The sequence below is a fragment of the Microcaecilia unicolor genome, chromosome 5, assembly GCF_901765095.1.
Source record: "Microcaecilia unicolor chromosome 5, aMicUni1.1, whole genome shotgun sequence".
NCBI lineage: Eukaryota > Metazoa > Chordata > Amphibia > Gymnophiona > Siphonopidae > Microcaecilia > Microcaecilia unicolor.
Genome location: NC_044035.1, coordinates 217418777 through 217441008, shown reverse-complemented (window position 1 = coordinate 217441008; position 22232 = coordinate 217418777). Strand labels below are relative to the sequence as shown.

Genomic DNA, 22232 nt, shown 5'->3' with positions numbered 1-22232 from the left:
CGCCCTCCGACGCCATATGCCACGAGGAGAAGAATCGGGGAACCCCCTGCCCGCTATAAAAAGGTAAAATTACCTGCTTGCCGCTCCGAGCTGTAACGAACTGGTGTCCCAGTGAGTAGCTGCAATGAACGTTTAAAGAAACGTCGAAATAAACGCCTTTAAAGACGTTTAAAATTTTTTTTTTTTTTTTTTTACGGAGCCAGCGGGAGGGGGGAGAAAGGAGGGACCTGGCACCACCAGGTTTGCACTTGCTCAAAAGAGCCCTCAACCCAGGCCTCAACAAAACCTAAGGATTAGGCTTGGAGGCCTAGCCAGAGCTGCTGCTGTGTGTGACCACCACCTGCTGAGATAGAGAACATACTGAGGAGTTTCCGGCAGCACATGACCACATATAGGGAGGCAAAAGTTTGCTCTCTATCTCCACCTGCTGGTAGATGGACACAACCAGTCTATGGATTGATCAGCTTGATGATATGGAAGCATAAGTTTTCATTTGATATGGGGTGACCTTTATCCTTGGTATGCACAGTCATCATACCCCCTCCACCCTTACAGTTTTACCCACACCCACTCACTTCTCCGATTGTTTATCTGGATACAGCAGGTGTCTTTAGTCATAGGAGTCTCTGGCTTAGTTGGTGACCAGCAACTTATCACAAGTTAGCACCGGCCAAAATGTCAAACCACAAATTTCTACAGCCTTAAGTGATATTGCTAAAAGGCTGCCTGGTAAAGTTTGCCTCTTTGCAGATGATACCAAAATCTGCAAGAGGGTAGACACCCCTGATGGTGTGGCTAACATAAAGAAGGACCTAGCAAAGCTTTAAGAATGGTCTGGAATTTGGCAGCAAACATTTAATGCTAAAAAATGCAGAGCCATCCATTTGAGACTCAAAAACCAGAGGGACCTGCATGGTTAGGTGGGGGGGGGTGAAGAATTTTTGTGCACAAAAGGAGCGGAACTTCGTGTGATCATAGGTGATTATCTTAGGGTGGTCAAACAGGTAGAAAAGGTGAGGGCGAAAGCTAGAAGTTATTAATTTGTACAGCGCTGCGTAACCCTAGTAGCGCTCTAGAAATGTTAAGAAGTAGTAGTAGAAGGATGCTTGGGTGCACAGGGTAGGAATGGCTATTAGGAGAAAGGAGGTGATGATGCCCCTGTATAAGACTGGTGCAATTTCATTTTGAATATTGTGTACAATGATGGAGATGGCACTTTCAAAAAGATATAGGATGGAGTCAGGCCAGAGGGCGGCTACTTAAATAGTTAGTGGTCTTCGTCATAAAGCATATCGGGCCAGACTTAAAGATCTCAGTATGTATACTTTGGAAGAAAGGCAGGAGAGGGGAGATGTGATAGAGACATTTACATACCAACATGGCATAAATGCACAGGAGGCAAATCTCTTTCAATTGAAAGGAAGCTCTGGAATGAGGTAACATAGGAAGAAGGTGAAAAGAACTCAGAATTAACCTGAGGAAATGCTTCTTGTGGAAAGGGTGGTGAATTAATGGAATGGCTACCCCGAAGTGGTGGAGACAAAAACTGAATTCTAGAAAGCTTGGGACAAGTTCATAGGATCTTTAAGGAAGTGAAATGGGAAGTAGAGGGCATGGCGTGGGCAGACTGGATAGGTCATATGGTCAATCTGTGCCTTAATTTTTCTGTTACTGTATTCTGAACCACTCAATATTTTTTCTATTCACATCTGTAATTCTGCAGAAAATAACCCCTACCAGCGTTTCCAAAGTTCGAGGGGCCTCAGATAAGACGCATGTACAGAGTTTGCACAAATAAAGAATAAACCACCAAGAGAGCGGAAGAGGAGGAGGTGTGTAGGCGTCAATGAACAAAGCTGAGAGAAGGAGGTGGGAAGTAGTAGGGGACTAACCCTAACCCGTTTGAGCGGGGATTAGTGAGCCAAGGAAGCTCCCGACGTTCGCCTCGAGCGAACAGCACCCAGTAAAGGTGATAACCTTATCTAGAGAGGCGGGAGGGAGCCCGGAACAGAGTCTAGACACCTGCTGAAAGACAAGCGGAAGCCCTGGGAAGCGACGAGTCAGAGGAGGCCGGCAGGGAGAGAGCGCGTGCGTGACTGTAGTGCACACGCAGAAAGAGACGGTCGGGTCGGAGCCTCAGACCGAGAGAAAGAGACGAGCGGGAGCGCCAGATCTCCTTCAGTCGGCGCCGATGGGTTCAGCCAGGGAGAATAGGTGAGTGTGATTGGGGGAACGAGGAACCAATAAGCTGTGTTAGCGCGCGGTTGTGATGGTATTTTTCCTATAGTGGTGGTAAAGAACCTTGGCAGTATGGAGGGAGGGACCATTGCAGTCCGCCTTCGCACTACCCCAGACAGGAGGTCCTCCTGGGGTGAAGTTTACTGTAGTTGCATCGCCGTTTGTGACATTTAGAAACAGAGAGGATCACTCCTCAGAGACTGGATGGATTTGTAAGCAGTGGCTGCTGGTGAAATGAGAGGGTAGGTACAGAACACGTGAATGGCAGAGAAAGACCTGTGTCTGCCCAACAAGATAAACTCATATGTGCTACTTTATGTGTATACCTGACCTTGATTTGTATCTGTCATTTTCAGGGCACAGACCTTAGAAGTCTGCCCAGCACTAGCCCCACCTCCCACCACCACCCAGTCTCCGCTGAGCTTCTGAGGATCTGTTCCTTCTGAACAGGATTCCTTTATGTTTATCCAACGCATTTTTGAATTCTGTTACCGTTTTCATCTCCACCACCTCCCGCGGGAGTGCATTCCAAGTATCCACCACTCTCTCCATGAAAAAATACTTCCTGGCATTTTTCTTGAGTCTGCCCCCCTTCAATCTCATTTCATGTCCTCTAGTTCTACCGCCTCCCCATCTACGGAAAAGGTTCGTTTGCAGATTAATACCTTTCAAATATTTGAATGTCTGTATCATATCACCCCTGTTTCTCCTTTTCTCCAGGGTATACATGTTCAGGTCAGTAAGTCTCGCCTCATACGTCTTGTAACACAAATCCCATACAATTTTTGTAACTTTTCTTTGCACCGCTTTGCACCACAAAGCCCATAAAATTTTTGTAGCTTTTCTTTGCACCGCTTCAATTCTTTTTACATCCTTAGCAAGATACGGCCTCCAAAACTGAACACAATACTCCAGGTGGGGCCTCGCCAATGACTTATATAGGGGCATCAACACCTCCTTTCTTCTGCTGGTCACACCTCTCTCTATACAGCCTAGCAACCTTCTAGCTACAGCCACCGCCTTTTCACACTGTTTCGTCGCCTTCAGATCCTCAGATATTATCACCCCAAGATCCCTCTCCCCGTCTGTACATATCAGACTCTCACCGCCTAACACATACGTCTCCCGTGGATTTCTACTCCCTAAGTGCATCACTTTGCATTTCTTCACATTGAATTTTAATTGCCAAACCTTAGACCATTCTTCTAGCTTCTGCAGATCCTTTTTCATGTTTTCCACTCCCTCCTGGGTATCCACTCTGTTACAAATCTTAGTATCATCCGCAAAAGGGCAAACTTTACCTTCTAACCCTTTGGCAATGTCACTCACAAATATATTGAACAGAATCGGCCCCAGCACCGATTCCTGAGGCACTCCACTACGCACCTTTCCCTCATCTGAGCGAATTCCATTAACCACCACCCTCTGGCGTCTGTCCGTCAACCAGTTCCTAATCCAGTTTACCATGTCGGGTCCTGTCATCAGCCTGTCAAGTTTATTCAAGAGCCTCCTGTGGGGAACCGTGTCAAAAGCTTTGCTGAAATCTAAGTAGATTACGTCTATAGCACGTCCATTATTCAATTCTCCGATCACCCAGTCAAAGAATTCAATGAGATTCGTTTGGCACGATTTACCTTTGTTAAAACCATGTTGTCTCGGATCTTGCAACTTATTGGCTTCCAGGAAATTCACTATCCTTTCCTTCAGCATCGCTTCCATTACTTTTCCAATAACCGAAGTGAGGTTTACCGGCCTGTAGTTTCCAGCTTCTTCCCTATCACCACTTTTGTGAAGAGGGACCACATCCTCTGTTCTCCAATCCCATGGAACATCTCCCGTCTCAAAGGATTTATTAAACAAATCTTTAAGAGGACCCGCCAGAACCTCTCTGAGCTCCCTCAATATCCTGGGGTGGATCCCGTCCGGTCCCATGGCTTTGTCCACCTTTAGATTTTCAAGTTGTTCATACACACTCTCTTCCGTGAACGGTGCTATATCCACTCTATTCTCATATGTACTTTTGCCAGTCAATCGTGGTCCTTCTCCAGGAGTTTCTTCTGTGAAAACAGAACAAAAGTATCTATTTAGCAAATTTGCTTTTTCTTCATCATTATCTACATAGCGGTTCGCAGCATCTTTCAGTCTCACAATTCCCTTTTTAGTCTTTCTCCTTTCACTAATATACCTGAAGAAATTTTTGTCACCCCTCCTTACATTTCTAGCCATTTGTTTTCCCGCTTGTGCTTTCGCTAGACGTAACTCTCTCTTGGCTTCTTCCAGTTTCATCCGGTATTCTTCTCCGTGTTCCTCCTCTTGAGTTTTTCTGTATTTCAGGTACGTCAACTCTTTAGCCTTCATTATCTCAGCCACTTGTTTGGAGAACCATTACTAGTGAGATCTAGGTTTAGAGCTAATCGTTTGCCAGTACAGTAAATTGAGCTTTCCAGTGTCTTCTCACCTACATCTGTCATCGTCCTGTAAGAAATTATTAATGCTGTGGTGCCTGGCTTGTGGAACTCATTCTCTTGAACTAAGACTTGAAAAATATTATCTTAGGTTTGATAAATAATTGTTGCTAACCCAAATTATTAATCAGTAGGTTCTTCCATTGCATTAAATTGGACTTCCAGTGGAACAACCAGGTTAATAGCGTTAGTAGGAGCTAATGTGGTAGCACCTTACATAAGTAATGCCACACTGGGAAAAGACCAAGGGTCCATCGAGCCCAGCATCCTGTTCACGACAGCGGCCAATCCAGGCCAAGGGCACCTGGCAAGCTTCCCAAACGTACAAACATTCTATACATGTTATTCCTGGAATTGTGGATTTTTCCCAAGTCCATTTAGTAGTGGTTTATGGACTTGTTCTTTAGGAAACCGTCTAACCCCTTTTTAAACTCTGCTAAGCTAACCGCCTTCACCACATTCTCCGGCAACGAATTCCAGAGTTTAATTTTGTGTTGGGTGAAGAAAAACTTTCTCCGATTTGTTTTAAATTTACTACACTGTAGTTTCATCGCATGCCCCGTAGTCCTAGTATTTTTGGAAAGCGTGAACAGACGCTTCACATCCACCTGTTCCACTCCACTCATTATTTTATATACCTCTATCATGTCTCCCCTCAGCTGTCTCTTCTCCAAGCTGAAAAGCCCTAGCCTCCTTAGTCTTTCTTCATAGGGAAGTCGTCCCATCCCCGCTATCATTTTAGTCGCCCTTCACTGCACCTTTTCCAATTCTACTTTATCTTTCTTGAGATGCGGCGACCAGAATTGAACACAATACTCAAGGTGCGGTCGCACCATGGAGCGATACAACGGCATTATAACATCCTCACACCTGTTTTCCATACCTTTCCTAATAATACCCAACATTCTATTCACTTTCCTAGCCGCAGCAGCACTGAGCAGAAGGTTTCAGTGTATTATCGATGACGACACCCAGATCCCTTTCTTGGTCCGTAGCTCCTAACGTGGAACCTTGCATGACGTAGCTATAATTCGGGTTCTTTTTTCCCACATGCATCACCTTGCACTTGCTCACATTATAGTAAATCTAGCTCTACATATTGAGAACATTCAGCTGGTGATTAGTATTAAAATGAATTTGATGTATTAGAGAGTGCTGATATAGTGATGAATCTGTTCTCACAAAACCATCCCTGTAAATTTGGATAATATCAAAGTGAAGCCAGTTAGCTGGTCATAGTAATTTGGGTGATCTGTACTCTTTTGGAGATAATGAAATATGAAGGAAGCAAGAAATTTAGAGATGGTCTGGGATGGATCTCTTTCTTTTAAGAATGGTGTGGGTCAAATGGCAAGATGAGTGTTGTTTAAAATCTGCCCTATATGAAATTTGAAGTATTTGAAGCCAGGATCTAACACTGTGATGTGCTTGAACTTGTGCTAGTTTTACGTCTTGAAACAAGTTACAGTGAGGAGTAATTGTGTCAAGCAGCAACCCTTGAAGAAACCTTTGGTGAAACGAGGATTCCTACTGGACTTCCCACTGGCATTTCATTCTAAAGTAAAGTGCTGTGTCCTGTTCTGTATTACAGTGCTTTGCTTGATGGAAGAGCAGAGCTGTTTGTGCAACTTGGCTATTTTCTGCAGTTGATTTGAACTAGCAGTTTGGATGAACACTATTTGTTAACATGGACATTTATTGAATATTTTTTGATTCATTGGGAGGTTTTTAGACCAATAATTATGATAGGAGCCTACATAAGCGGCACTAAAGGTCATTGAGTTTTAGTCTGAGTGCACTTGGCTCACTGAGGTCTTTTTCCTCCCTTATTTTGAATCTGTCTCATTAAAGAGCTAATTAAAAAAAAAAAAGATTTTTGTTTCCACTGTTTGGTTTTGAGTAGTCTATAATATTAACATAGTTGGATTACTGCAATGATTTATTCAAGGAGTGGCGAGGTAGTGCAGTCGGTCCAAAAGGTTTTCTCTGGATGTTCTTGGGAAAACATGAATGACTGTAGGTTTCAGGCCATAGCTGTTTATAAAGTGGTGTATGGTGTAGCTCCTAGTTGTCTGAGTGATATTTTGAAAAGTTATCAGACAAGAAGGTCACTAAGATCAGAATTGCAACTATTGCTAGCGATCCCTACAGAGTTTAGTAAGGCAGTGGACTAATGCATTGTCATTTATAGGTCTGGTAATAGAAGTTAGAAGTCAGACTGGAAGATGTTTGTTTATTTCAAGTTAACTCACACCTTTTCAGTAGTAGCTCAAGGTAAGTTACATTCAGGTACACTAGATATTTTCTCTCTCCCTGGAGGGCTTACAATGTAACAGGCCAATGCTCAAAACCTGGCGCCAGTGCTAAAGGTGATTAGCACCGGCATTAGTGTGCTCCCAGATGCTCTAATGATTTCAGCGAAGACCACATTTGAATACAGTCATTTAGTACCTGAACAAATTCTTTAAAAAAAAGCTCTTGGGTGTGTTTAGCACAGAGAAAAATAACGCCAGGTCCGGGACAACATTAGAAGGTTGTTTGAGAGAAAAGGTTTCTAACAGAATCCCTTCTCTCCCACCAACCTGACCACCCGACCCCGAATGAACTTCACCAACAATGCTGCTGTGCTGTGACATGCCCCCCCGCCCACTCCAACAATCATTCCTGTGGTGGACCTCTCCCGGTCGAAAAAGCAAAGCCGTGGTGGTTCAGTAAGAGACCAGGACCCCCCCCCCCCCCCCCCACCAAAGTCAACCTTGGTGGCCTAGCTGTGGGCCTATCCCCAGACCCCTTCATACTTCCATAGGAGGGAGGAATGCCAAAATAAATAACTCGAAAAGGCCAGACCAGACCCCCCTCCAAATCCCCCAAAGTCCATTCTGATGGCCTAGTGGTGGCCTGCCCCCCCAAAACCACTTCATACCTCTGGAGGAAAGAGGAATGCCTACTCCCTCCTGCTCTGAGTGCTGTCATCAAAATGGCAGTGCCATGCCCTGCCCGGTGCATTCTGGGATGCACTGGGTGGGGCTTAACTACCATACAAGGGAGTTTTTTCCCTTATGTGGTAGTTAGGGGCCAACCAGTGCTTTGCGCCACCATTTTGATGACAGTGCCCAGAGCAGGAGGGAGTAGGCATTCCTCTCTTCTCCAGAGGTATGAAGTGGTTTGGGGAGGGGCCAGGCCACCACTAGGCCATCAGGGTTGACTCTGGGGGATTCGGGGGGGGGGGGGGGCTGGCCTGCCTTTTCTAAGTTATTTTTGGAGGGGGCTCAGTGGTCCATTGGACCACAAAGGCCTTATGTGAGGGGGCAAGGAGGGGTCTACCATTTTTTTAAAGGTTGGAGGGGGGTGCAATGCTTGGCCGGGCCAGATTTTTAATTTTATTTTTTATTGATAGAGAAGGAGTTGGGGAAAAGACTGTGGCATGCTTAAAAAAAAAGTCAACTTTCCTGTCAGTGTCTGAGCCAATCAGTGCTCAGGCACTGACAGGAAAATTTGTGCAAAGTAGTGAGCAGCAAATTAATGGCACGATTTTAACGAAAGCATTAATTTGCATGCTCATTATTTTGAGCATGCCATGGCAATTTTGCTGTGCTAGATTCATGGTAAAATTTGATTATACTACAAACCTTTATGCATTGGCACACTAGCTTGTATTACTACTAATCTTTCTATAACACTACTAGAGGTACGTAGTGCTGTACACATTATATGCAGGTATTTTCTCTGGCTTACAGTCTAAGTTTTTGTACCTGTGGCAATGGAGGGTTAAGTGACTTGCGCAAGGTCATAAAGAGCTGTAGTGCGAACTGAACGCAAGTGGCCAAGATCAAAGTCTGCTGCTCTAACTATTAGGCCACTCCTCCACGCCACTTGTACCTAAAGCAGTGGATGGTTAAGGAGTAAGCAATGGGATTTGAACGTTCCTTCTTCAGCCCAGTGCTCTAACATCTAGGCTATTCCTTATTTCCAATTTACTGGGCCATAAGTGTCCTTTGGGAAAGGGTAGATTTTGGCTTGATGATTTTGGAGTCTAGTTGGTAGGAATCTACATTTTTGTAATAGGCAAGGTTATGTTACAAGGTCTATGTGTTTTATGTTTATACTAGTGAGAAATGCCCGTTCGGATAAAAATGAAACGGGCGCTAGCAAGGTAATCCCCCCCCCCCCCATCCTCCCTCCCTCCCGAGTTCCAGACCCTCCCCTCCGTCCTTCCCTTCCAATTTCCACACCCCCCTCTCCCTCCCTCCGTCCCTCAGTCACTTGGTTGCAAGTTTGTGATTAAAGTTTGCAGCGCTCTCCCCGCTGCTGTCACTGAATGTGTGGGACTCCCCGCTGCTGTCACAGAATCTGTGGGACTCGTGCGTTGTGTTCCCCGCCCCGCCCTCTACGTCATCGCGTTTTGACGCGAGGGTGGAGGTACAGTGACTGCAGGCCCGCCCCGCCCTCTATGTCATCGCGTTTTGACGCGAGGGCGGAGCTACACTGACTGCAGGCCAAACCGGATATCTCTGGCGCCTCACGTTTCCGGCTTGAGGCTTCATTGGAACGTTGGAGGTGCCTTTTATATATAGAGATTGTAAATGAGAGAATTTCAGTGAATTAAGTCTTACAAATAGAATTATCTATTAGTAATTTGTAAACTCATATTAAAATTGTCTATGGTACATGAAAATTGGAGGACCCTAACTCCCTTGCCTGATGGGGGTCGAGTACGCTACTTTCTACAGGCATGGAAGAAAATAATGGATTCCTGGGTGCTCAGTATCATCAAGTCTGGATGTCACCTCAGGTGTCTTTCTGTTCCTCCTGAACGGCCTCTCAGATGGTCTCGCCTAACCCAGCTTCTTCAGAAGGAAAGTGTTCTCCGAGTGTGTTGTGGTTGTGGCAGCCCATATTCACAAACAGGGCCTCTTGGTGTTTCTATGCCTTGGTGATTGGCTTCTTACAGCTTCATTGGTATCTGGTATCCTAGACAAATCTTCAGCCATGTAACCACCAGGGGCAACTCAAGGCTCTACCCCCTGTGTCCAAGCATCACCCCCTTTCCTCCCTTTCATATTTATCATCTCCCCTAACATTCCATACGCCCATCCCAGATATCTAGCATCTCTCCTTTCCTTCTGTTTGCCACCCACCCTCCACGTGTCCAGCTGCTGTCTTTTCCTACCTCTCCCTTAGTTTCCAGCATCTCCCTACATTCCCTTCCCACCATCTCACTCTGTTCCTCGTCACCACCTGGCTTTTGCAGCACTAAAGAGTCGGGCAGGGCCTGCCCTGCCACTAGTAGACTAGGCACCTGCTTAGGTTAGCAACATTTGAGGGGGCTGGGGCAACAGTACAGCAGTATAATCTCCCCTTCCACTGTTAACACCCTACATCTTCCTAGCTTCAGGAGAGGTCTGTGCTCAAACAATGCTGTAGTTCCCCCCTGACTGGAAATGCATCAGCGAGGGTGGGACTTGGCAGTGCTTGACTGTGGGTACTTACTGAAAGATTCCATGCTGGTGCCTTGTACCTTTGCAGCTGCCATGAAGAGGTAGGGTGATAGTGGTGGTCAGGGTAAAGAGTAAGTGGGGAGAAATGCAGGCCACAGGGCTAGAGTAGGGAAGGGGAGGTGCTGGAACCAATGCTGGATGTGGGGTGGGAAGGGGAGATGTTGGACCAGGAGGTAGGTACATAAGTACATAAGTATTGCCATACTGGGAAAGACCAAAGGTCCATCGAGCCCAGCATCCTGTTTCCAACAGTGGCCAATCCAGGTCACAGATACCCGGCAAGATCCCAAAAATGTACAAAACATTTTATACTGCTTATCCCGGAAATAGTGGATTTTCCCCAAGTCCATTTAATAACGGTGTTTGGACTTTTCCTTTAGGAAGCTGTCCAAACCTTTTTTAAACTCTGCTAAGCTAACCGCCTTTACCACATTCTCTGGCAACGAATTCCACAGTTTAATTACACTACACGTTGAGTGAAGAAAAAGTTTCTCCGATTCGTTTTAAATTTACTACATTGTAGCTTCATCGCATGCCCCCTAGTCCTAGTATTTTTGAAAAGCGTGAGCAGACTCTTCACATCTACCCGTTCAACTCCACTCATTATCATATCTCCCCTCAGCCGCCTTTTCTCCAAGCTGAAGAGCCCTAGCTGCTTTAGCTTTTCCTCATAGGGAAGTCGTCCCATCCCCTTTATCATTTTCGTCGCCCTTCTCTGCACTTTTTCTAATTCCACTATATCTTTTTTGAGATGCGGCGACCAGAATTGAACACAATATTCAAGGTGCGGTCGCACCATGGAGCGATAAAAGGCATTATAACATCCTCATTTTTGTTTTCCATTTTTTTCCTAATAATACCTAGGTAGAGGAAAGATACCACATTTTAGTGGTCATCTAGAGGGATACAGAGGGGAAAGTGTTGATAGCACTGAAAAAGACTACTTATCACTAAAGGGACAGCTGCTGGTAAATATTAGACAAGAGGTTGAAAATTACACAGGTCTTTTCAGAGCTGGATTGACACACATGTGCCAATCAGCATTTCCTGCCAGGCACTTACCATTGCCTGGCTCCATAAGGGAAATGTGAACTGAATCACTCAACAGGGCTGCAGAGGCCCAGTCACAGCATTATTGTAGCTTATGCTCTCAGCTTTCTCTTCTGTCTGATTTTAATTTATTTATTTTTTTGCCTCTCTTCTGGGTCTGGAACCAGACCCAAATTCAGTAGCTCCTTGGCCTACTGTATCACAAACAGGTGCCAGCTCTAGGGGAACTTGAGGACCCCAATACTGACCAAACTCCTTTGCTGTGGCCAGAAAGCATTCACTTGTGTTAAGTTTAGTGCCCCAAATAATTTTTCTTTGGTCTGACCAAATTTCCCTATCGCCCCCTATTGGCCCAACTCTAGACTGCAGAATGGCAGCACCAGTGACCTGAGTGGGGATTGAGTGGGAACTTGGAGATGGGAGAGGAGAACTAGGGACTGGGAAACTAAGCAGGAGAGTAGTGATTTAGAGATAGGGTGAGTAGATAAGCAAGAACAAGGAGATGAGATGATAAGAAAGAGGCCTGGGCAATACCAACTGGGATTGGGTTGAGGAGAGACCCTTCCTCCCCTCCACAAGAACTGGGGGGAGGGGATTAATTTAAAGAGTGGGAACTTGAGGAAGAAGCATGGGTTGTGACATTTAATATGAGGGCAGTCAGGACTTGGGGGTTTAGAGACTTGTAGAGCAGAGACTGGGGGAAAACCCATGAACAAGGGATTAAAAAAAAATACCCAGGCAACAAGAGATGGAAATAAAATTGAATTTAGTTTAGTGATCAGAAAATTTCAGCTTTGAGAATGCTCATCTCTCATATATTTGTATCGTGCACAATATAAAAGGAAATGTGATGCATGTGACTTTTGTGGTTTCTTGTTTCAGTTTCGTCCGCGCTTTTCTAATTTGCAGTCCCTTGTTCTGTATTTTGTGTGTTTTGCATGTATAGCAAAGGGTAAGTTATTTTGCTAGTGGGTGTTGCTATACATTCCTGTAGAGAAAATACTGTACAACCATATTTTTCATAGAGAGGTTTGTTGCCACATCAATTAGTTTCGAATTAGTATGACAAGTATGAGTGGAGGAGTAGCCTAATGGTTAGTGCAGTGGACTTTGATCCTGGGGAACTGAGTTCGATTCCCACTGCAGCTCCTTGTGACTCTGGGCAAGTCACTTAACCCTCCATTGCCCCTGGTACAAAATAAGTACTTGAATATATGTAAACTGCTTTTAATGTAGTTGCAAAAACCTCAGAAAGGCGGTATATCAAGTCCTATTTCCCTTTCCCTTTAAATTGGACATATTTTTGCTTTTATTATTTACTAGTAAAAAAGGCCCGTTTCTGTCAGAAATGAAACGGGTGCGGGGGTCACTTGATGACGCGGAGCTGAGCGGATGCCCGAAGCACCGGCTCCAGCCTGCCTTCAAATAAATCGGCGAAATAACCCGCTAATCCCTCCCGAAGTGACTCCTCAGCGAGATATCCGTGCACAGGATCGTGAGTGCAGCAAATTGAGAAGCTCGCGAGTGCCTATAAAAAAAAGAGAAGCAGGGTATGCCAGCAAAGACCCTGCGGGGGAAGAAAAGCATCTGCTGCGAGGAAAACAAGATGGCGGCGGCTACAGAGACTCCGATAATGGGGCCGATTCCGCCTGAGCTAATTAAAGAATTGGCGCAGCAGCTGTCAGTGGTCCTAGAGGAAAAGCTGTCTAAATTGCAGACATCAGTGGACAATATCCGCGAAGCGGTGGAGTGCCAGAGCGCCCGTTTACAACAAGTTGAGGACCGAGTGTCACAGTGTGAAGATGAGGCTGCGGGCGCGAGCGGGAGAATTGCGGTGCTGGAACGCAAGTGTGAGCAATTGGAGAGAAAGGCAGATGACTTAGAAAACCGCAGTAGGCGCAATAACTTGCGGATTGTGGGCCTGCCCAAAGCGGTCAAAGCGTCGGAGCTCAGGAAATTTGTAGAACACTGGCTCCCGGAACAATTCGGGCTGGATTTTGGCGGGAAACCGCCACAAGTGGAACGCATACACAGAGTGGGAGCAGAACGGCCGGCTGATAGCAGACCGAGACAAGTCCTGGCGAAGTTACTGAATTATATGGATAAAGAAGCTATCTTGCAGGCCTACCGACGAAAACCTGACTTGGAGTACAATGGTAAAAAAATCCTGCTCTTTCAGGACTACTCGGCGGCGGTGGCTGACCAGCGGAGGATTATGGGTCGCCAGTGTAAGAGACTGTATGAGAAGGGAGTTCGCTTCTCTCTATTGTACCCGGCTAAAGTATGTGTGCTGCACGAGAATAAGACTTTGTTTTTCACGAAGTCAGAAGCATTGGAAACCTTTGTGACCAACTTAAAATGAGGTGGGAGCTGCTGAACTGCAAGGATTTTAGTGACACAGCTAGTTGAGGATGGCTGTAGGACACTGAAGCATTCGTCAGGAGACATCTTGAAGAAAAGGGAGTCACCATACACGAGTGGGTCTTGAGGACCAGAGATGGTGATTATAATGAAAGCAGCAGGGCAGGACATCATGGTGGTGAAGGTCATGGCTACTACACTTGCGGGCCCTGCGGATATGAGAAGCTTCTGGTTCGACCCTCTGCAATAATAAGTCCAGATTATCAGACTTTAAAAGTGTGGGAGCTCCCTGATGAAAACTTTCTGGTAGTATGTATTGATGACAGGTTGTGTTGTACATTGTTATGTGTTAAGGTTATCGTTATTAACTGGGATAAACATTGGGGAGTCAGGGAAAGGGAGGGAAGAGGAAGGGGGCGGAGTAGCCGGGAAGAGTTGGTGGTGTGTCAGAAGGGTGTGTGTGTGGTGAATTGGGTGAGCGAGGGGAAACGGTTCTGGGGGGGGGGGGAATTATTAAGATGGGGACCTGGAAGGGGGAGAGGGAGGGTGGGATTAGGGGAAGGGAGCAGGGAGAGGGGGAATTGGGGGGCTTAGCGGTTAATGCATTGAACAGCACTGGAACGATCACCAAGGGGTGGAGATTTGGAAAACTAGTAGGTAGACAAGGCACAGAATGGAAAGAGACAAGAGTGAACGAATGGCCCGAGGGCTTAGCTGGGAGGCTCTTGGGTTCTGCAAAGGAAATACAAGCAAGGGGAGACGATGAGTGGCAGTCGAATGGTTAATTTAAGGATTGTGTACGAAAATATTGCAGGCACTCAAGAGGCAGAAGGCTGATATAGCTATGTTGCAAGAAACCCACCTAAGTAAGACGGAACATTTAAAATTAAAAAGGGACTGGGTAGGAGATGTATTTTTTGCCTCTTACAATGGGAGACAACGAGGGGTAGCCATACTATTTAAGAAATCCATTACCTTTGACTTACATAGAATGTACCAAGACCCAGACGGAAGATTTCTCATAGTAGCAGGAGAACTGCAGGGCAAACGGGTGGGGTTGTGTAGTGTGTACGCACCCAATGTATACTCCCACAGTTTTTTCACCTTGCTGGCCGCTAAATTGGTAACATTTGATCAATATCACTTAGTAATAGGGGGGGATTTTAACGTCGTCAGTGACCCTTCTATAGATTGTAAACCCCCCAGAAGGGCAGGCAAAGATCAAGACGACAGAGGAGTCAACTTTTGATGAAGGAGTTAGATTTAGTGGATATATGGCGACACCAACATCTAGATGAGGCTGATTATACATTTTTCTCGCACCCTCATGGGACACACTCTCGTCTTGACTACTTGCTCGTGCCTTACTCGGTAGCCTTGGGGGTGTGTCAGTCGGGAATCGGGGAGCCAGAGGTATCTGACCACTCGCCGGTGTGGATGGAGTGGCAAGGGGGAGGACGGGAGGGGGCTGACCGGTGGCGTATGAACCCGGCATCAAAGCAGGGAGTTCAATACCTATCTGAGAAAGAGCTGGATAGATTATGTCGCAGAAAATGATGTACAGGATGTGACCCCAAGAGTATTCTGGGAGGCCTCAAAGGCAGTACTACGAGGGAAGATTATCTCGTATGTGGCCTCACTGAATAAAAAACGAGGGGAGAGAATCCGAACACTTACCTCGCAACTGAGAGAAGCGCGACGAGCGCTCATTGGGTGTTCCTCTGACACCACTAGGAAGGCATATATGGAACGGAGGAAAGAGGTGCAAAAAGTGTTGGAGGAAAGCGCACTATATAATATAAAATTATACAAATACAAATTACACCGGTGGGGCAATAAGACGGGTAAATTACTAGCATCCCTAGTGAAGCAAAGAACGGCAAAAAGATTTATAACTAAAATAAGGAATAGGGAGGGTGAAGTCAGAACTCAGTTAGCTGATATTAAAAAAGAGTTTGTTGAGTATTACTCAGCGTTATACCAAGCAGGGGATTTCTCAGAAGATAAATGCCTGGAATTCTTTGAAGGGTTAGGGCTGCCCAGGATTTCTGAGGAACAGAGGAGGGGGTTAAACGCACCTATTCAGGGTAAGGAAGTGCAACAAGTGATTAAGCGCCTTAAGTTGGCCAAGGCGCCAGGCCCAGATGGCCTAGGGGTGGAGTATTATAAAATATTGCAGGACGTCATGGTTGCACCCTTTATAGCTATGTGTGAAGAGAGCAAGGAAAAGGGTGCATTGGGGGCGGTATTAAATCATGCGCATATTGTGTTGATCCCTAAACCGGGGAAAGATGAGGAATTGGTGGGTTCCTACAGGCCCATATCGTTATTAAACCAAGACATAAAGATCCTGGCAGCGGTGTTGGCGGACAGACTGGGGAAGGTGGTTCCCGACCTGGTCCACCCGGACCAGGTGGGTTTTGTCAAAGGGAGGTATGCATCAGCTAACATCTTGAAGGTGAGCCGAATACTAATGGAAGGTGCTGGCAGAAAGGGAGACGCCATAGTGGCAAGCCTTGATGCAGAAAAGGCTTTCGATAAGGTTGTCTGGCCTTACTTGTTTTGGATCCTTGACCACTTTGGTATTCAGGGAGATTTTCTGGGATGGGTTCGAGCATTATACTGCCACCCAACAGCGCAGCTTCTTGTCAATGAGTCCCTGTCTGATACATTTACTTTGGGGGGAGGGACTAGGCAGGGTTGCCCCCTCTCACTGCTGCTATTTCTTCTGACTCTGGAGCCCCTGGCAGCAAAACTATGGCAGGACACCACGCTGAAAGGACTAAAGGTGGGTGGGGAGGAATATATCATTAATTTATTTGCAGACGATATGCTGCTTTTGTTGGATGAGGCAACTCGTACCCTGCCACTGGTTATGTCCTTTATCCGAGCATTTGGGGCTTTTTCGGGCCTCAGTATAAACTTTGACAAGTCCGAGGCCCTACCGGTAAATGACCCGTGTATTAGTAGAACCTTACACTCCTTCCCATTACGTTGGGCTACAGAGGGTATCAAATATTTGGGGATCCACATTAGTGCGAACCTGGCATGGGTATACAAAAAAAATGTGTTAGACCGACTAGGAGAGATAAAAAACATGCCAAAAATGGAAAGACCTACCTGTGAATTTTCTAGGGCGCATAGTGCTGGTTAAAATGGTCTTATTGCCCAAGATACTTTACCCGTTACAAATGCTCCCTTTATGGGTCAGGGCTTCGGAGGAGCATTCCTATAAAAGTATTGTAGGTACCTTTATCTGGCATGCTAAATGCTCGTGGATAGCGTTTACCAAGTTGACTAGGAATAATGGGCAGGGGGGACTCCGACTCCCAGACCTACGGGTTTATAATGTAGCAGCACTGATGCGGTGGATACACGAATTGATTACGGAGAAGGGTTTTTTTGCCCCCCCCAGGGCTTTTGGGAGAGCTGGTGCAGGCCAAATGACCCTTTTACAGTTTTAGAATCCTGGGCAGTACAGGGGGCAAGAAAGAAAGTGGATAATCCCTATGTAGCAGCCCTTCAATTGGCATGGAGATGGTGGAGAGGACAGGCGGGAAATAAAGTGGGGGTCAGCCCGTTCCTACCGTTGGTGGGGAATATGGCTTTCCCGGCGGGGATGGGAAGGTCAGTCTTCTGTAAATGGAGGGATAAAGGTTGTCGGTTTATAGGTCAATTCCGGGGGGAGGATGTCTTTCCCACGTTCGCCACAGTGTGTGACGAATTACAGATTCCTGGCTCTCACTTCTTTGCATACCTCCAGGCACGAGATTACATACTGAGTGTGGAGCGTCAGAGCAAGGCGATAGCGCAATTTACAAAACTTGATTACACCTTTATGCAGATGACCCCGCTTCATAATAGGTTGACCGGCTGGTGTCAGTTGATTAGGGAGCAAATGCAATCCCCCCACTTAAAATCACTAGCTGCAGCGTGGAGTGAGGATACTGTGGAAGAGGTGTCGGTGGAGAGATTGAGCGCAGTCTTCCGAGGTCTGCGGGGGCTCACACCGAATGCGTCTTTACAAGACACACAGTATAGAATTCTTTACAGGGTACATATCACTAAAGTTAGGGGGAAAGCCCTGGGAATGTGGGATAGTGACACATGTGACAAGTGTGGGGGAGCAGCACTCTTTCATGGAATGTCCTACTCTGCAGGAACTATGGTCTGGGGCGCTAACAACCTTAGAAGAGATATTACAGCGCTCAATGGAGTGGCAATATTCAATTACATTAATGGGTTGTGGGCAGGCTCTTAAGGAGCAAGGGTTGAGAGTCTCACAATGTAAATTTGTTTTGTTAGCCTTGATTTTGCTTAAAAAGTGTGTGCTGAAACAGTGGGTGCAGAGAGAGCCCCCGGCCCTTGCAGTGTGGAAACATAGTATGCTTGAGATGGCTCATTGGGTGGCTATGAGATATAAATTTGTGACCTCTCTGGGTGCTCGTCAATATCGTGACCTGTGGGGAAGAACATGTGCCTTGTTCATGATGCCTACATAAGAAGAGCATAATTGATTAAGTCTGTGTGCTGTTTAAGTGATAAAGGATAGGGGGGAGGGGGGAGGGGAGGGGGAGGGGTATTTGCTGGGGGGGGGGGAAATAAAATAAAACATGGAATTCAGTAGATTGTTGGCAGAGTTGTCAGGACATGCTTTGTTGTTTGTATTAATGTTGCTCTTGATGCCTGTATATGAATCCATGGAACAATAAAAACATTTATAAAAAAAAGAAATGAAACGGGCGCTAGCAAGGTTTTCTTCTGAGTGTATGTTTGAGAGAGAGTGTGATAGAGAGTGTGTCAGAGAGAGTGTATGTGAGAGATAGAGAGTGAGTGAGTGTGTGCCCCCTCCCCCCTCCCTTTATGGTTTGAGGCCCCCCTTCCACCCCCTCCTCTCTGGTCTCAGGACCCCCCTCACCCCTCCCTCCCCCTCCCTCCAGCCATCCATGTCCAGCGACCCTCCTCTCCCCTGCCCCCCCTTCAGCCACCCAGGCTGACGTCACTCACAGCTGATTCCGAGACAGGGGGAGGAATAGGGAAACACGCGGAGCAAATGGCAGGGAGCGGCGCATTAAACGACGACCCTCCTCTCCCCTGCCCCCCCTCCAGCCACCTATGTCCTTTGACCTTCCTCTTCCCCTGCCCCCCCTCCAGCCACCCATGTCCAACGACTCTCCTTTCCCTTGCCCCCCTGCAGCCACCCATGTCCTGCGACCCTCCTCTCCCCCTGCCCCCCTGCAGCCACCCATGTCCAGCGACCCTACTCTCCCCCTGCCCCCCCTCCAGCCACCCATGTCCAACGACCCTGCTCTCTCACCTGCCCCTCCTTCATCCACCAGGTTGTGTAACCAATTCTTCAGAGCAGGCAGGAAAGATTCCTGGTCCTTCCTGCCCCCTGCTGGCGCTGGTGCTGACGCTCCCCCGCTGCCGGATCGCTGTTCAAAATGGCCGCCGATACTTTCAAAGGCAGACTCAGGAGACTTCTGCTGAAGTCTTGGAGGTCGCCCTTGGAGGCGGCCATTTTGAACAGCGATCCGGCAGCAGGGGAGCGTCAGCACCAGCGCCAGCAGCAAGCAGGCAGGACCGGGGATCTTTCCTGCCTGCCCCGAAGAATTGTTTACACAACCTGGGTGAATGAAGGAGGGGCAAGTGAGAGAGCGGGGTCGTGGCATGGATGGCTAGAGGGGGGGGCAGGGGGAGAGTAGGGTCATTGTTTGATGTGTCGCTCCCTGCCACTTGCTCCGCGTGTTTCCCTGCTCCTCCCCCTGCCTGGGAATCAGCTGTGAGTAACGTCAGCCTGGCTATGGAGCCTAGCTCAGCAACTCCGAAGGAGCCACGGACACAGGCAGACACATTAGAACGTTGGTGGTGAGAATTATTATATAGGATTTAGTTAGTTGCAAGGTTAGGGATCATAGTCAGGTCCTGTATTATCTTATATAAAGCAGTCCTACATAGGAGAATTAGTTGCAGGGGTGGAAACATATCTAGAAAAAAAAATTCATGCCAGTGCAAATTGGCCCACCCAACAGCAGCACTGCTGTGATGTGGCTGGCAGGGATCCCCAAGCCCAACCAGCTGAAGACTACTGGCATCTCTCCTTCCCCTTCCAGGTGATCAGGGGTCTGTAACTCCCCCCCCCCCCCCCCCCAAAAAAAAATCTGGTACCTTTTAAAATCCAAGTTCAGTCCTTCATCTGCAGTGAGCAGCAACTCCTACCCACTACTCACTCCGGTCCCAAGCCTCCCCTCTGATGCAGCTTCCAGTTCATGGGACCTAGAAGCTACATCAGAAGGAAAGTTCAGGGCTGGCATGAGCAATGGGTAGGAGTCAGTGCTGGTTGCCGGCCAAGAAGCAGATGACCGGAGGATTGGGGAGTGGAGTTAGAGACAGAGACCCCGTTTGCCTGGAGAGGGAGGGGAGGGAGAGATGCCATGTGTGTGTGTGTGCGATTTTCATCTCACCTACTTTGGGCTCAATTGCACCCAAAATTGGGTGTCTAGCTACGCCTCTGGGAGCCAGGGAGAACATTTTTACTTTGCTCTTTGTGCTCTTTTTTCATATTTTCTTTCCATTTAGTTCCCTCACCTAACCTTGCTCTTTCTTCCCAGTATACATTTTAGCTAGCTCTCTACTTGTTACCTTCCTTCCATTGTAATCTCTCCCTGTCTTCGTTCACTGAAGCCCACTCTGATCTTCACCTCTGCTGCTTTTGGTGGAACTCTTTAACTCTGCAGTCCACTTTTGTGGTTTCTGTGGTGCAGCTTCAGGATCCATGTTTTGCTTTCCAGTGCACTGGGCTGGGCTGCAGTGGCATGTTGTGCTGAATATAGCCTGGCTGATCCATCCTTTCAATGGTTCATGTGGTTCAAAAGCATTAAAAATGTACCTGTATTATTATTTTTTTATTATTTATTACATTTGTACCCTGCGCTTTCCCACACACAGCAGGCTCAATGCGGCTTACATAGTAAAAAAAACACTACAAAGGACATGTAAGAAGAATATTATAAACTATGATAAAACATAGTGGCAACAGTGCCCAATAATATATAAATTGGAATATGGGGAGGTAGACAAGGATAGGATAGGTAAAAGGGGAAGGAATTGGGAGGGATATGGTATAAAAGGATGGAGAAGAAAAGTTTGTATGTTATACTAATTAGTACATAAGGAGTTAATTTGCTAACAGCACATGCTAATGCAGTTATTACAGTTTATCTGCCACAGGGCTCATTGCATAAAATGGCATTTACACATATCTACTGTTAGTAAATGACCAACTAACAGTTTCACTGAAACCATTAGTTTATCTAGGGTATCTCACACTCGGTGACAGAGATGCCAAGGGTGGCCCATCCCAATGCTGGAGATTTACTCCTGCAATGCTGGAGAATACTGGAGGTTTTTTCTCATGGCCCCCAGCCATGTCTAAACCTGTTCCTGGGCACAGGCAAATCTTGACAATATCTCTGGTACCTCGACTTTGAAAACAGATTGCTGAAACATGAATTCATGTTGGGAAAGGTGGCCTTACATTGAAGTTTGAATTAATACATGATTGAAGATAAGTAATATCAGTTTGATTATAAAAGTTGATTAAAAGAAATTGATTATAGACAAAGTAAAATAATATATATAAAACCTTATAAAAAATTAAGAAGATTGGACCGATGAGGATATTAGCCAGAGCCGAGTTTGAAAGAAGTTATTTACCCATGGGTCGTCTGAGGATCCAAAAAAGATTTTAAATGTGAGTATTTGGTAGCTTTATATTTACTTAATATTTAAGATGCAGCATAACACTCATGTCTACTGTCCTCATTATTATTATTTGTCCTAATTTTGGAGCAGTTAATGATTAAGGGGCCCTTTTACCAAAGAGTGGTAAAAAGTGGCTTTAGTGAGCCCTTATGTGGACTATTCCAGCGCACTGAGGCCATTTTTACCACTGGGATAAAATGGCTGAAATTCCTATTTTTGGTATTAATGGTCACCTGCTAAATTTTGCTGTTTAACGTGTAGCCATTAAAACAGATTAGCACATGAGCCCTTACCGCTACCCATTATGTAGGTGGTAAGAGCTTACATATAGAGCATGTTCTAATCATTTAATGCATGGCAATTTTCATTTCATTTATTAGCATTTATAAACTGCTCTTATCCAGAGTGGAACACAAAAATCACGTGCATAATATACAAAAACATAAGTATTGCCATACTGGGAAAGACCAAAGGTCCATCAAGCCCAACATCCTGTTTCCAACAGTGGCCAATCCAGGTCACAAATACCTGGCAAGATCCCAAAAAAGTACAAAACATTCTATTCTGCTTATCCCAGAAATAGTGGATTTTCCCCAAGTCCATTTAATAATGGTCTATGGACTTTTCCTTTAGGAAGCATTCCAAACCTTTTTTAAACTCCGCTAAGCTAACCACCTTTACCACATTCTCTGGCAACGAATTCCAGAGTTTAATTACAAGTTGAGTGAAGAAATAATTTCTCAGATTCGTTTTAAATTTTCTACATTGTAGCTTCATCGCATGCCTCCTAGTTCTAGTATTTTTTGAAAGCGTAAACAGACGCTTCACATCTACCTGTTCAACTCTACTCATTATT

At 46.1% G+C, this 22232-nt stretch overlaps 1 protein-coding gene across 1 annotated transcript in view; it reads left to right on the top strand.

The window, feature by feature from the left end:
- Positions 1-1888: 1888 nt before the first annotated feature.
- The window catches only part of LOC115471232 (ICOS ligand-like), a gene marked incomplete at its 3' end in the record, with an annotated part of 119548 nt that continues 99204 nt past the window's right edge, over positions 1889-22232 (top strand). Inside the window, 1 exon segment of the mRNA XM_030204936.1 lies at positions 1889-2214. Coding sequence (XP_030060796.1) covers positions 2192-2214 — 23 coding nt within the window.